This window comes from Crocuta crocuta, unplaced genomic scaffold, assembly GCF_008692635.1.
Source record: "Crocuta crocuta isolate KB4526 unplaced genomic scaffold, BGI_CrCroc_1.0 scaffold25, whole genome shotgun sequence".
In the NCBI taxonomy this organism is placed as follows: Eukaryota; Metazoa; Chordata; class Mammalia; order Carnivora; family Hyaenidae; genus Crocuta; species Crocuta crocuta.
In genome coordinates, this window is record NW_027532015.1 from 16,879,889 (window position 1) to 16,893,240 (window position 13,352).

The 13,352-nt window shown below is 43.7% G+C and overlaps 1 protein-coding gene across 3 annotated transcripts in view; it reads left to right on the plus strand.

Annotated features, from left to right (window-relative positions):
- SLC2A12 (solute carrier family 2 member 12) overlaps positions 1 to 13,352 on the plus strand; it is a 57,693-nt gene that overhangs the window by 35,373 nt on the left and 8,968 nt on the right. The window contains exons 3-4 of one of the 3 annotated variants that reach the window (XM_077776145.1): positions 4,015 to 4,137; positions 8,346 to 8,478. The exons of 1 other annotated variant lie outside the window; for it this stretch is intronic. In XM_077776145.1, coding sequence (XP_077632271.1) covers positions 4,015 to 4,137; positions 8,346 to 8,478 — 256 coding nt within the window. The remainder of the gene's footprint in view (positions 1 to 4,014; positions 4,138 to 8,345; positions 8,479 to 13,352) is intronic. One more of the 3 variants, XM_077776146.1, reaches the window with a different exon arrangement.

Genomic DNA, 13,352 nt, shown 5'->3' on the forward strand with positions numbered 1-13,352 from the left:
CCCTGAGCTGTTTGCATAGGCAATAAAGGTCATGGGATTTGGCTTTACTTCTGCAAAGTATAGAACACTGACTCCTCGGCACGTCAAGTTGTTGAAAATTCTGCTGCCTAAATGTAGAACTTCTTTCCTTTTCAAACCTGGAGCCACCAAGCCAGGAGGCTCAGGAAGAGCTCAAGCCAAATACAAAGTGTTCCTGGAGAGCTGCAGGGTTTGAATCTGAGGGCACAGGGCATTGAGTGACAGCCTCTGGTGGCTTATAAGGAGTGGGTGGAGATAAGCGGGCAGTTTACCTGTGGGTGAGCTAGGTCACCTACACTGATGGCGCCTAGTAATGAAAGTCCACATCCTTCATGGCACATGGCAATCCTTCAACATAGTTTTTGACACTCTGTACAACCATAAACACTGTTTGTAGGTTTCACCTGGATCAGGCAAGTTTTGACAGGCAGCCCTGGTGATTTAATATCATGTGAAATACAAGTTCCAATACTTGTGGACAAATTGCATCCTGGCAAGTGCAAAATTTCCTCTATCCTTGCAGCCACAAAAGAAGGCTATAGAGACAGGTACAGAGGGTAACCCGGGTGGCTGTCAGTTAAGCATCTGACTTGTTCAGGTCATGATCTCCCAGTCCATGAGTTTGAGCTCTGAGTAGGGCTCTACACTGACAGCTCAGAGCCTGGAGCTTGCTTCACATTCTGTGTCTCCTTGTCTCTCTGTGCCTCTCCTGCTGCTTCTCTCTCTCTCTCTCTCTCTCTCTCTCTCTCTCTCTCTCTCAAAAATATAAAAACATTAACAACAACAACAAAAAAAATAAAAAAGATCTGTGCAGACTCTGACATTTATGGAGGCACATATTGCCAAGGTAGTCCTAGAATGTCAAGGTTAAAGTTGGAATAATAGAAATTAAGGAGGATTGTTTCAGGGTCTGCTAAACAGCAGTGGTGGCACTCACTATAGAAGAGTTCACTGTGCAGTTGGCACAAGGCATCCTCTGTGGGTCTGCCATCAAGGGAGGGAAGAACAAGGGCACCCAGAGAAAGCCACCCCTTCCTCACTGTGGCATGTGACAATAACTCGATTTTCTCTAGGAGAGAAGTGAGGCCATCTCATTAGAAAACACATTGGTGATTTTCAGAAGACTTGTACTTGTCATTACAAATATCAACGTATTAAATTCCCATGTGATAGTTTAGTAACTCTGGGCTCTTTACTTATAAACTGAAACAGAACTTCTCCATTCTTTCTGCTCTGGGTATTCATAGTCTTTTCCAGGGAACTTGGCCTTTCAGATTCTGGCATCATCTGGCTCCTAAGTCTGCCATGGAAAGATTCTTATCCTTTCAGTAAGTTCTACCTTGCTGCAAGGACCATTCTCACAACATTAGTTCACTTTCTGAATTTGAAAATCTGTGATTTTAAGGTTCTGAACTCATTGTTAAAATAGTATTCTCCTTATTTTTGACTTGACAGGCTTCTTATTGGGAGGTTGAACCATCCTTGTCAAAATCTTTGTCAACTGCTACAACATCCAGTTTGTCACTATTAGATAAACCAAGGCATCGATTCTTGAATTCTTTCTATTAGATCAAAAAAGAAGTAGAAGCTTTCTGTAATGATACATGTTGTTGAAAACGTCGGGTGCTAGGTTTGCCTGACAAGCTCTTATCAGAGATGGAGGAGAGTCTCTTTCTCTCTCTCTCAATATTCAGTTCATTGCTCATTGACTGGTTCCACTGGCCACGAAGCTGGCTCAGGTGCTGAATTGAATGTGTACCTAGTACAGGCTTTCAGTGTACACCGTAGGTCCCTTTAGGAAGCCTTTGGCAGTTCAGATTGAGTGCTTGTAACTAGCGCTTTGCGAAACTGTGCCATCTTCTTGTTGGTGAGTTCTACCACTTCCTACAACAGTAAGATCAGCTTGTTCCCATCCGACGCCAGTGTGAATCTGATGCCCCCAGCAATGATTTTCCAAAAACCCACCAAACAATTCCTAGAAGAGGTTATGATGAAGGTGGGGAGGGTTAGAAGAGGTTTTAGAGGTGATGAAGCAGGGATGAAAGTAGATTAAGAAAACCTGTGTGAACACCTCCAGAAAATAAAACGAAAGAGTGATCCACCCCCCACCTCCTCCTCCTTATGGCTGCTAGAGCCAAAAGTGACAAGAGACCCTCCCTCCATCCCACAAGGACAAAAAACCGTGGCACAAAGGGGCCTAGGGGATTGGTCTGCAGCATAGATTATTTAGCTCTGAAAAATTGCATATACATAATTTCATCTTGCATTTGTCCAAGGGCGAGTCATTATAAAGGCTTCGCCAGAATTATACAGCTGTCAGAGCCAGAGCTCTGAACCAGATTTGCCAGTCTTATGAAGCCAGACTAGGTTACATGACCACTGCTCTGGTCTCATAAGAGCAAAGGAGTCCTACCTAGAATATAATCTGCAAGAGCCTAGTAAAGTTTTTTTGCAGGTAGGAAGCAGAGGGAAGGGATACAAAATTTTAATGTTGAAGTCCCTGTTAATTAAAACAATAATAATCATGTTCCTTTTGTTAAAATTCTCTTCCATGCCCTCAAGGTAACTCTACATGGATTCACGTGGAAAAGATCATCAAGAAAAAGATGTTTCTCCAGCTCTCTTCTATAATTCAATTTATATTTCTTACTTTAAAACAGCAGATTTACTATGAGCAGATGTTTTCTGCCCAGAGCCTGAGCTTGTCATCAGAGCCAAGTTGTTAAATTAGAGGCACAGCTTGGTTCCCACATGATCCGGCCTAGTGGTTGCCCGCAGTGGGGCCCCTCCCCAGCTTCATGCTTCTTCCCCCTCCCCCCACCGCCCTGGGCCCCTGGCGCTACCTCCACTGGGCTGGGACGGTGCATCTGGTCTGTATGTAACTGCTGGCTTTGCAACACAAGGTGACTTAGCCAGCAGTGAGCCGGGGCTGGGCCAGCTCCTATGTCCTTCTTCAGAATCAAAGGCTTAGATTCCACATTTACTTATTCATTAACAAATATTTATTGAGCCACCACCAAGAGAGCACCGTGATTAAAAAGCACAAGTTTCACAGACCGACTGCCAGGACTCAGTGGCACCTCTTCCACTTGTGAGCCCTGGGACCTTGGCGAATTATTAACTCCTTCAGCTTGGCTTTCTTCTCTTGTAAAGAGGTGTAGGAATAGTTCCTATCTTGTAAGATTCGAGGAGGGTCATTTGAAGTAAGTTTCATGAGGTGCTCTGCCCACTGTAAGAGCTCATAGCTACTTGATGAGAGGAAACTGGGCTTGAGAGGCTGTAAGCAGAAGACAAGGCCGTTTGCTCCTCTGGTGCCCCTTCTGATCCTGTCCGGCAGGTCCTATAATGCTCCATGTCACTCTCAGATTACAAAGTGCTCTGGTCAGTTTTTGTGCCAACAAGGGTCTCCTCTCCGACACTCGGGCATTGAGTCACGTATCATAATCAAATTTTGGAGCTCTGTTGAATTCAGAGCTTCTGTCCACTCAGCTTGCGCAGGTCAGGAAGACCAAGTGGGAGCAGGGAGAGTGCAAGAGACCCTCTTTCCTCCTGCCTTCCTGGCTCCATTTCCCATCTACTCATTAGCTACGATGTTGGACTGCTCGCTCCAAGGTCAGGGGCAAAAGAGGTCATAGGAAAGGGCCCGGACATAGAGCAGCCAGAGCGCTGGTCTGGCCCTGAGGCTCGGCGCTTGGCAGAGATCCCAAGCTGCCTCTCAGGTCGCTCCCCAGCAGGTGGCCCCTGTCACTGCCCCCACCACTTGAATTTCTCAGGCCTGGTGTCACCTACCAGCGCTTTCTGTCTCTTTCCCTCTTCCAGGATTGTGAGGCTCTGTCGGTGTCTGAATCCTTCCTCCCTGGGCTGGAGGAAGGACACAGCCCTGTTCTCCAACGGCAAGCCACTCGGGGCGAGGGCAGAGGGCAGAGGGCTGGCCCTCCGTTTCAACAGGTGTTTGATCATCTCTCTGCTCCCCACCCTCTCTTCCCTTTCTTCTAGTGCCCTGGCTGCTACTGAGCGAGATTTTTCCTGCTGGAATTCGAGGCCGGGCCATGGCTTTAACTTCTAGCATGAACTGGGGCATCAACCTCCTCATCTCTCTGACATTCTTGACTGTGACTGGTAAGGACCCGTGGTTTGCCTCTAATGCCTTTTGTGCCCCCAGGATAAATGTTGGGGAAGTACACTCACCTAAAAGCCGTTTTACTGTGGACACTTTTGAAACATTCAAACATAAAGAGAACGTACCTGATGTACGGACCACTCAACTGAAAGTTATCACTCTTAATTCATTTATAACCCCAGCTTCTCTCTCCCCAAATTGTTTTGTGTCATATCCCAGACAGGATGTCATTTTGTCTATAAAACTCCCACATGGACCTCTAACAGATAAGACTTTTAAAAACTATACTTGCAATATCATTATCAAACATAAAAATATTCGTAATAATCCCTTGCTATCAAATATCTAGTCTGTGTCCACATTCTTCCATGTCTTATAATTATTTTTTATACCTTTTAAAATATTTTTTATATTTTTACATTACTTTTATGTTTTTTATATATTTTTAATACTTTTTTATACTTTGAATCGCAATCCAAATAACATAATTTAGAGTTGATTGACACGGCTCATGATTTGTAGGTTTTCTCTCCATTTCTCCCCTTTCCTGCCCATCTTTGGATTTTTGATGAATAAACTGGGTCATTTGTTTCACAGAGTTTGCCCCGTGCTGGGTTCTGCTGATCACAGTCACGTGACAAGACTGCCTGTCTTTTGTGTTTCCTGAGAACTGCTCTTGAGATCTAGAGGCTTGAGCAGATTTAGATTTTCTCATTTGTTTGTAAATTCCTTCACAGATGATGGCGGGTGTCTGCTGTCTGTCTGTGTCCCACTTTGTCATGTGGGCCTCTTTGAGGATCATCACCCAGATCTGTAATTTTTTTTAAGTTTTATTTTTTAATATTTTATTCATTTTGAGAGAGAGAAAGAGAGAAACAGAACATGAGCGGGTGAGGAGCAGAGAGAGAGAGGGAGGCACAGAATCTGAAGCAGGCTCCAGACTCTGAACTGTCAGCCCGGAGCCTGATATAGGGGCTCGAACTCATGAACCCCAAGATCATGACCCGAGCTGAACTTGGATGCTTAACCGACTGAGCCACCCAGGTGCCCCAGATCCGTTATTGTTATTGCGTCACTCCTTCTAAATTTTTGTCATCAATTCTTCTCTAAGTAGGAATTTCCTCTCACTGGTTATTTGCCTGCTGTAAAGTATGAATCATAGGGAAAAGGCAAGATAAACACTTGAAACTTTTTCTTTTATTTTCTAGTTTTCAAAATAATGAAATAGTTCCCTAACATCTTCCAAAATTGACTAAGGAGCTGTTTTCTTTCTTTCCTTTTCTCATTATATATGTATCTGATATACATACTAAATAATATATATAAAAATATAAATGTTGAAAAGTGGATGTGTCCTCAAAAAGGTATATATTTATACTTCTGAATACTTGTCAACCACTCTTTTTTTTTAATACAGCTACTTTGGGAAATTCAGTTTTGGAGCTATTAATTAACCATGGTTTGGGTTTTTATACAAAATTTTCAAATGTCCCACATTTTTAGAAATTGCCTAAAGATTAAAGGAGACAAAGAAACTGGTCATTAGCACTAACCATACCTGTCCTTCTCAGATCACATGCATAGGTCTGTACCTTTCACCTTCACACACACACACCCACACACACCATATCTGCCCTTTGATGTGGAGAAAGAGAAATACAAAAGAAAAAATAGAGTGAGCATAGCATAATATATAAACGTGTCAAATCACTATCCTGATACCTAAAACTAGCGTTACATCATGTATCAACTATACTTAAAATTTTAATTAAAAAACAGAAGGAAGAATGGAAACAATCAGGGGTGGAGAAAGATGACATAAATCTCTGGGCAGGCTAACTAATGTACGAGATGAGCTAATGCACATTCAGAAGTTCTCCTGCATTTAGAACAAATGTTGGGAAAGCACATTCACTTAAAAATCCTGGAATGAACCCATAGATGACATTTCACTGGACTGAGTTTGAAATGCGATACAGGTCTCTCCTGCTATTCGAAAGTGGAGAGTTTCTACGAAAGCTCTCATAAGCCAAAAGCAGAGAAGCAGAGAAGCAGCTTCTACTTACTAAGAGTGAAAATCCTCTCTGAATTCCTCTCAGTTAGCAAAACAGATACTAACGTCCATCTCTCATAAAAGCCAAGTGGCAGAACACAAATTTGCCAAGAATGGGAAAACCTGTACTTACTTTCAAAAGTCAACTTCCCAAGTAAAAGCTATAAGGGTTCTACTTGGCAGCAAGCCTTTTTAGTGCGATTTTAGCAATAGCAATAAAAGCAGAGTATTCCAAAGCAATAAAAACTTCCTGGGCAGTGGGCATGGTACAGCTGCGTTGCGCTCAGCTCTGAGGAAAATGTTTTAAGAGAATTAGCTATTTTAAGAGGGTTGCCGTGTGCCAGCGTGGGAGGGCACCTGGATGGGCATGCGACCCGTGGTCTGTGCAGAAATGTTGCAGAAGCTCTGGGTGTTTGGGGCAAGAAGGTGCTCAGGGAAGGGATGGAGGCAAACTTGGGTATCTGCGTGGCTGTCAGGAAGAAGGGATGGAGAGCCAACCCAGAGGGCATGGCAGAGCCTCTGAGCCGAAGTTCCTGAAAACTAGACTTGAACTTCAGAATCAGTGAGGAAGACCTTGTAACAGGCAGGGCCAGCCCGCCACATGGTGAGAATCTCTAAAGGCATCAGCTCCCTGTCACTGAAAGTGTTCAAACAGACCAGAGAACAAATTGGATGAGGTGCCCCCCCCACCCCGCTTTTTTTCACTTTCTATATTCTGGTTTTATGTCCCAAAGAGGAAAGCAGGACGGATTCCACAAGCACTTTAGTAAGCACTCACTGGGACAAAAGCATGTGCCAGCAGCAAGGAAAGCACAAGGGATCGGACTTTAATTAAAACTGCCCAAAGCACTGCGGCACCATCCCTTCTTCCTGCTTCTCCTCACTCAGCACCGCTGACTGACAGGTGGTTAATATGCTCAGATCCTTCCATGCTGCATTCACCAAACCACCCCACTGCACTTTTCCTGAGCGACCAGTTGGGATTTGTGGCTGCAGCTGTTATGGGCTGTTTGCACTGTCTCTGGCTGTGGTCAGTCTGAGCCTGTGTTTGTTAAGAGCCAGTTTCTTCCCCCACTACCCCACCCCCGNTTTCCTGCCGCTGGGTTCGCTGAGTTCGGGGCAGCACAGTGCACATGCCAGGCTCCCGTGCCCTGGGGTGCCACTTCTCCCCAGTTAACTTGTCTTGATCTTGGTCAGTAACTACAAAAGCACTGTACCTGTGGCTAGAAGCGGCCAGAGGAAACACCAGGCTGGCAGGCAAGGATCTGGCTTGTTGTTGATGAATCTTAGCTAATGCCTTTCATTAGATCTCTTACCACTTTTTTTTCTCTGAATCCAGGAAGAGTCATTACCAATATGCTGCCAGCTACTAAAATGAATATTGCCAACACGAGCGTGTATTTGAGTCGGGGTAAAGAAGGGTGAGCTTGTTTCAAGAAAAGTTTATCTGTATAAATGTCTTTAAAAATGTCCACCAAATAGAAACCAAACTGTTACAGCCAGTACTCCCAGGAGGGGAACTAGGAGGGGGGGTGGTGAAGAGAGGAGATATTTTACCTTCTGCTTTCTTTGTTTCATTGTTGTTTGAAGTCTTTTTTTTTTTTTTTTTTTTGCAATGAGCATGTATATTACCATTTTGAAAGAGAAGAAAGCATGTTCAGCAGGAAGATGGCACTGGGTTTAAATTGAGGTAGTCACAGGCTTCTATTTACTTTGACAGGAAAAGCTGGGGTAGTTTGTTACCATGAAACTTACAGAGGTTGACTATATTTTTAATTTGTGGTTGCTATTTCTCTGGATATATACACTACCAATGTGTTTGGAAATAAATACATATGCTTTTATAGATGCTCTAAGAAGCAGCTGTCCACAAATAGGGTCAAAGCAACACAAGACATATTTTTAGGGGTGCCTGAGTGGCTTAGTCGGTTGAGTGTCCTACTCTTGATTTCTGCTCAGATCATGATCCCAGGGTCCTGGGATTGAGCGCTGCGTTGGACTATACACTGAGTATGGAACCTGCTTAGGATTCTCTCTCTCTCTCTCTCTCTCTCTCTCTCCGCCCCTCTCCCCTGCTTTCCTTCTCTCTCTCTCAAATAAAAAACAAAAAAACCAAAACCCACATTTTTAATCAGTCTCTTTTGCCCATTGTAGATCTCATTGGCTTGCCGTGGGTGTGCTTTATATATACAATCATGAGCCTGGCATCCCTGGTTTTTGTTGTCGTGTTTATACCTGAGACAAAGGGATGCTCTTTGGAACAGATATCAGCAGAGCTGGCAAAAGCGTAAGTATTATGTGCATCACTCTCTGAAACAACATTCTGGTGTAGATTTTACGTACAACTGAGTAATGATAACATCTGAAATTATTTCAGGATATTCCCTATGGTGTGAAACCATATCTCAGAGCACAATTGCAGGCTTTAGGCCATGTGTTGAACCTGGGTGGCTAAGCGAAGGAGTTAGAATAACCAGTGATTTCTAACAGGTGAACTTTTTGAAGCTCTTTTCAGAAATGTTCGAAGAATCTCTCTCATCTCCCTAGGTCCCCCACCCAGGAGAGTTTTTTGTTTGCTTGTTTGTTTGGGGTTTCAGGGAAGTCTTGGAATGCCATGCTCCCTCCCTGTGCCAAAACCACGGGCTTCTCCTCTTACACTTGTAGGTGGTCTCTAAGCCCCAAACACCTGTTAAGGCTAAGATTATCAGGAATGCTCTTGAGTTTAAGTGACTGCAGTTATTCCAAATACGGCACAATCAAAATGAATTTAAGAAGAGTTTCTCATACGGATAGTATTCAGAAAACTGGTGAAATGCATCTTATACAGAGAGATCGTTTAGATGATTTAACTTTGACGTGGGCTGTAGAAAACTCTTTAGTTTTGGTAACAGCTCACAGCTCTGACTGCTTAACTGTGGGCAAGGAGGTGATACACAGAGGCCAGGAATGGAGGGGAACTTGTTTTCTTCCTAGGATTAAACGATTGCACTTGAACATGGAAAGATACTTGCTCTTGGGTTTTAATATAATGGGAGGGCACGACTTATTTACAGTTTGTGAATGTCTTCTGGAAATACTTCCAATATGCTGGAGAGAAATGTCTGATTGCTACAGGAAATGTGGGCACCGTGATGCTTCAGCTTTTGTCTGAAGGAAGAATACACCTGATGGCTGATTTGATGGTATCTGTAGGTGTACATGTTCATTTAGAGTAGGGTTTGGAAAACTTCTGCTTTGTATTTTATGCACTTTTAAGAGGCTTGCAGTTTTAATATTTTTCATGTTTATTTAATTAGTTTTGAGAGAGAGAGAAAGAGAGAGGGAGAAACAGAAAGAGGTGGTGGGCAGAGGGGCAAAGAGATTGGGAAAGAGAATCCCAAGCAAGCTCCATGCTGACAGCATGGAGCTCAACACAGGGCTCAATCTCACAAATCATGATCATGATCTGAGCGGAAATCAAGAGTCAGATGCTTAACTGACTGAGTCACCCAGGAGCCCCCAGAGTGGTTTGCATTTTTTAAATATTTCACATAAGTGAGCAGGAAGACTTTTCTCTTAATTCAAACTATAAGTTAAACATCAAATTGTAGGATTACTTTTTAATACAGATAAAGCCCCCATTTTTAAAAAATACAATGAAAATGAAAGTTATTCGTTTACAAAGATGTATAATTGTCGGGAAGGCTGACTGGACCGTTGGCCCGATCAGCATATTGCCTGGCTCAATGCTAGTTAAAACCAACAGGCTGGACTTCTTGGAGAGCACAGAATCTTAACAAGACTGTTACAGGTACATGATTCAAATAACTAATAGACTCAGACTTTGGTAACTCCATGCATTCATCTGGAAACTTGATTCAGATTCAAGGCCTTTTCCAGGACTGAGATGCCAGGACACTAAAGACTTCCAAATCTATTGTTCATTCTTCACTTCTCATTCTTCCCCATAGCCTGTTTCACATCAGTTGTCTGTTTAAATGGAACACACCATCCCCCAATGTAGTGGCTTAAGATATGGTATTTCCTGTTTCCCAGGATTCTTTGGCTTGCCTGGGTGCACTCTGCCTGGGTGCACTCATGTGTCTCCATCAGCAGGAAGGACCATCGTACTGGATGGTGTAAGAGAGCCTCAGCCGCACGATGGCGGTGGCTGCTGACTCAGTGAAGACTTCTGTTGCCCTTCTCATGGCCTCAGCCTCCAGCAGGCTAAAGTGGCTTCCTCACACGGCAGACTCGGGGCAGCATTTCAATGTGGTAGAAATAGGAGCTATAAGGCCTGGTATAAGGTTCTGGAAGTCACACTACAGTATCTCCACTGGTATCTAGCATCCTACAAGTCCCAAGGCCAGCCCAGAGTCAAGGGCTGTAGGAACTGACTTAATCTCTTGATGAGACGAAGGACACAGAATTTTTTTTTAGCCGCATTGAATCTACCACACCTATTCTTTTAGCTCCTATGAAACAGTTTTCTTTCCTGCATTCCCTCCTACCTCACTGATGCTGATTTCTTTATCTCTCCTTCTATTCCTACATCATAGTTATTATCATTGCGGACTTAGCCTGCCATCCTTATGCCTTATAAGACAATGCAAATCCTCGTCTTTGAAGCCCTGCATAATCCTAGCCCTGGATAGCATTCCTTTCCCTGGATTTTTAATATGTTTCTAGCCCCAGTTTCTTCTCTACTATCTTAGCTAGAGCTGTACTGGTTTCACCCCCTTAACTATGTTATAAAGTCTTGCTTTCCTGGTGTGGCCCCTGCCCATCATCTTTCTTACGGAACCTCTCTCTACAGTGCCTAGAATAATACTGATTCTTAGCAGATGGTTAAAAAGTATCCACACTTGTGGGGATGAGCAATGAGTGTTATGTGGAAACTAATTTGACAATAAAGTATTAAAAAAAAAAAAAGTATCCACTGTTCATANCTTTGGTCTGTGGGTCACAGGGTGTGATTTAATCTACAGTTGAGTGGAGCCTATGCAACGGGAGGAGGCAGAGGTATGTGTTCAGCTACATGAGCCAGACTGGCTATTCCACACCACTCCCTTTTCCCCACCGCTTCAGGTTTTCTTCATTCAGCTCTTTTTTGACCATCTACTATGCACCAGACACGAGTCAAGGAAAGAACTGAAGATGTAGGAGACAAAGAATCCATAGCTTCTTTAGGAGTCAGGCAAGAAAACAGACTGTTGCAAATATTTACTGTTGTTGACAGGCACAAAGGGAAGTCAGCTATATTGGAGGGTCTCATTTATAAAATCTTCCCTAAAGAGCTAATACCAAAGCAGAATCTTGAAGGAGTTATCTGGGAGAAGAGACGTATGTGCGAGACACGGGTATCACACGCAGAGGCTAGCATACTCGCTGGTGTGGTATGAAGGGGACAAGAGAATTGAGACGTGAGTGCTGAGCAAAAGGCAGAGAACAGTCAGGAAGGGGCTTGTCCTTCTTGGTAAAGAGTTTGGGTTTTATGCTAAAGGCAGCGGGGCATGTTTAGGGGCACCTGGATGGCTGTCGGTTGGGCATCCAGCTTTGGCTCAGGTCATGATCTCACGGTTCATGGGTTTGAGTCCTGTGTTGGGTTCTGTGCTGACAGCTCAGAGCCTGGAGCCTGTTTTGGATTCTGTGTCTCCCTCTGTCTCTGCTCGTTCCCTGATCGTATCCTGTCTCCATCTCTCAAAAATAAATTAACATCAAACATTCGAAAAATAAAAATAAAAAAGTAAAGTTAACAGAGCAGGAGGGAAAAGTTGCCTATTTTTAAAGGAGGACTCTGGTAAAATACAGAGAATGGAAGTGGAGGGGCTGCTGAATGAGGGAGACCGATGGGAGTCTGCTGAAGAAATCAGATAGAAAACTATGGGGCTGGACGGCATGTAGGGACGGAACCAAACAACTTGGACCTGGATTGGAAAAGATGGTGGAGGGAAAGGAGCAAATCTCTCTCAAGCTTAGAGAACTAACCCCATACACAAATGGGACATGTGCTCTCATGAGACGAGGAGGAGGAAGAGCAGGTTTAGTGGACCGGGCTCAGGGACAACACTGAGCTCAGTTCGTACATACTACCTGTGAGGTGCCTCCAGGACATGCAAGTGGCTGATGGGGGGAAGACCAGTGTAAATCAGAAGCCAGTCCCCAACACATCAGTGCACAGGGATGGAAGTGGGGGCTGATCCACATTTCGTGGAGCCTAAACTTTTGAGGGCCATGTTGGAGGAACAATAATACAAATTATGAACGTAAAGTTAGGTGTGACTATATGGGTCTTGGAAGAGGCTGTGCACAGAGGGACCCCCGGGTGTGCATGTCATTGGCTTTATGGTAGGTCCACCTTGTGTGTAAGCACCTTGTAAACCACCTATTAGCTGGGGCTGTGAAATTCCTTTTAAAAAGAAAGGTTTGTTAAAACTCTTGTGAACGACACTATGAAGTTGAGGCAGGGAGAAAGCAGTTAGGAATTAACTGAACAAAACGAAGGGCCTACCCTATTGTCACTCCTGATCTCATCTTTTTTTTTTTTTTTTTAAGTGTCACTTGAAAGTGGAAGGAACATTCTGGATGAGTTAAGGTTAAGAAACTGTTAGATTTATTTTTCATAGAGGGCTGCCAGAATGTATCAGATTATAAACCCAATAAAAATTTGAGGACAAAGCCTAGGAAAAGCCAATCTTCCTATCTAGTAGGCCTCAGAATAAGACATTCCCTAGCAACATCGGATTTGGCTGTCTAAAACTCAACAAAACTTACTCATTCAGCATTGGGGTGGGGAAGGAATCCGTCGAAATCCGTAAAGCTCTGAATTATGAAATGTTTTTGAAAGGATCCCAATTAAGTTACTTTTGAGTCACACAGTTATTCAAATTGAAATCCAAACCTCAAGTTATAAACTGCAAAGTAAGAGAAATCCAAAAGCCAAAGTACTTTCGACCCTAGACATGACGACATGGGCACCGGGTATTGGGGCCCAAAAATAGATTCAAGCCCTGATGCAGAGAATTATAAAAGATGGGGTGGCACAATAATCCTGTGTGTGACATTCATAGCAGCAGTGAAGGCCATCTACGAGGGTGTATGTTGTGGGGAAGCCCAGTACCGAGGGCAGAAAGAGTTGTTCTGGGAAGTCTTGGCAAACTCTTGTTTACATATTAGTAGAGA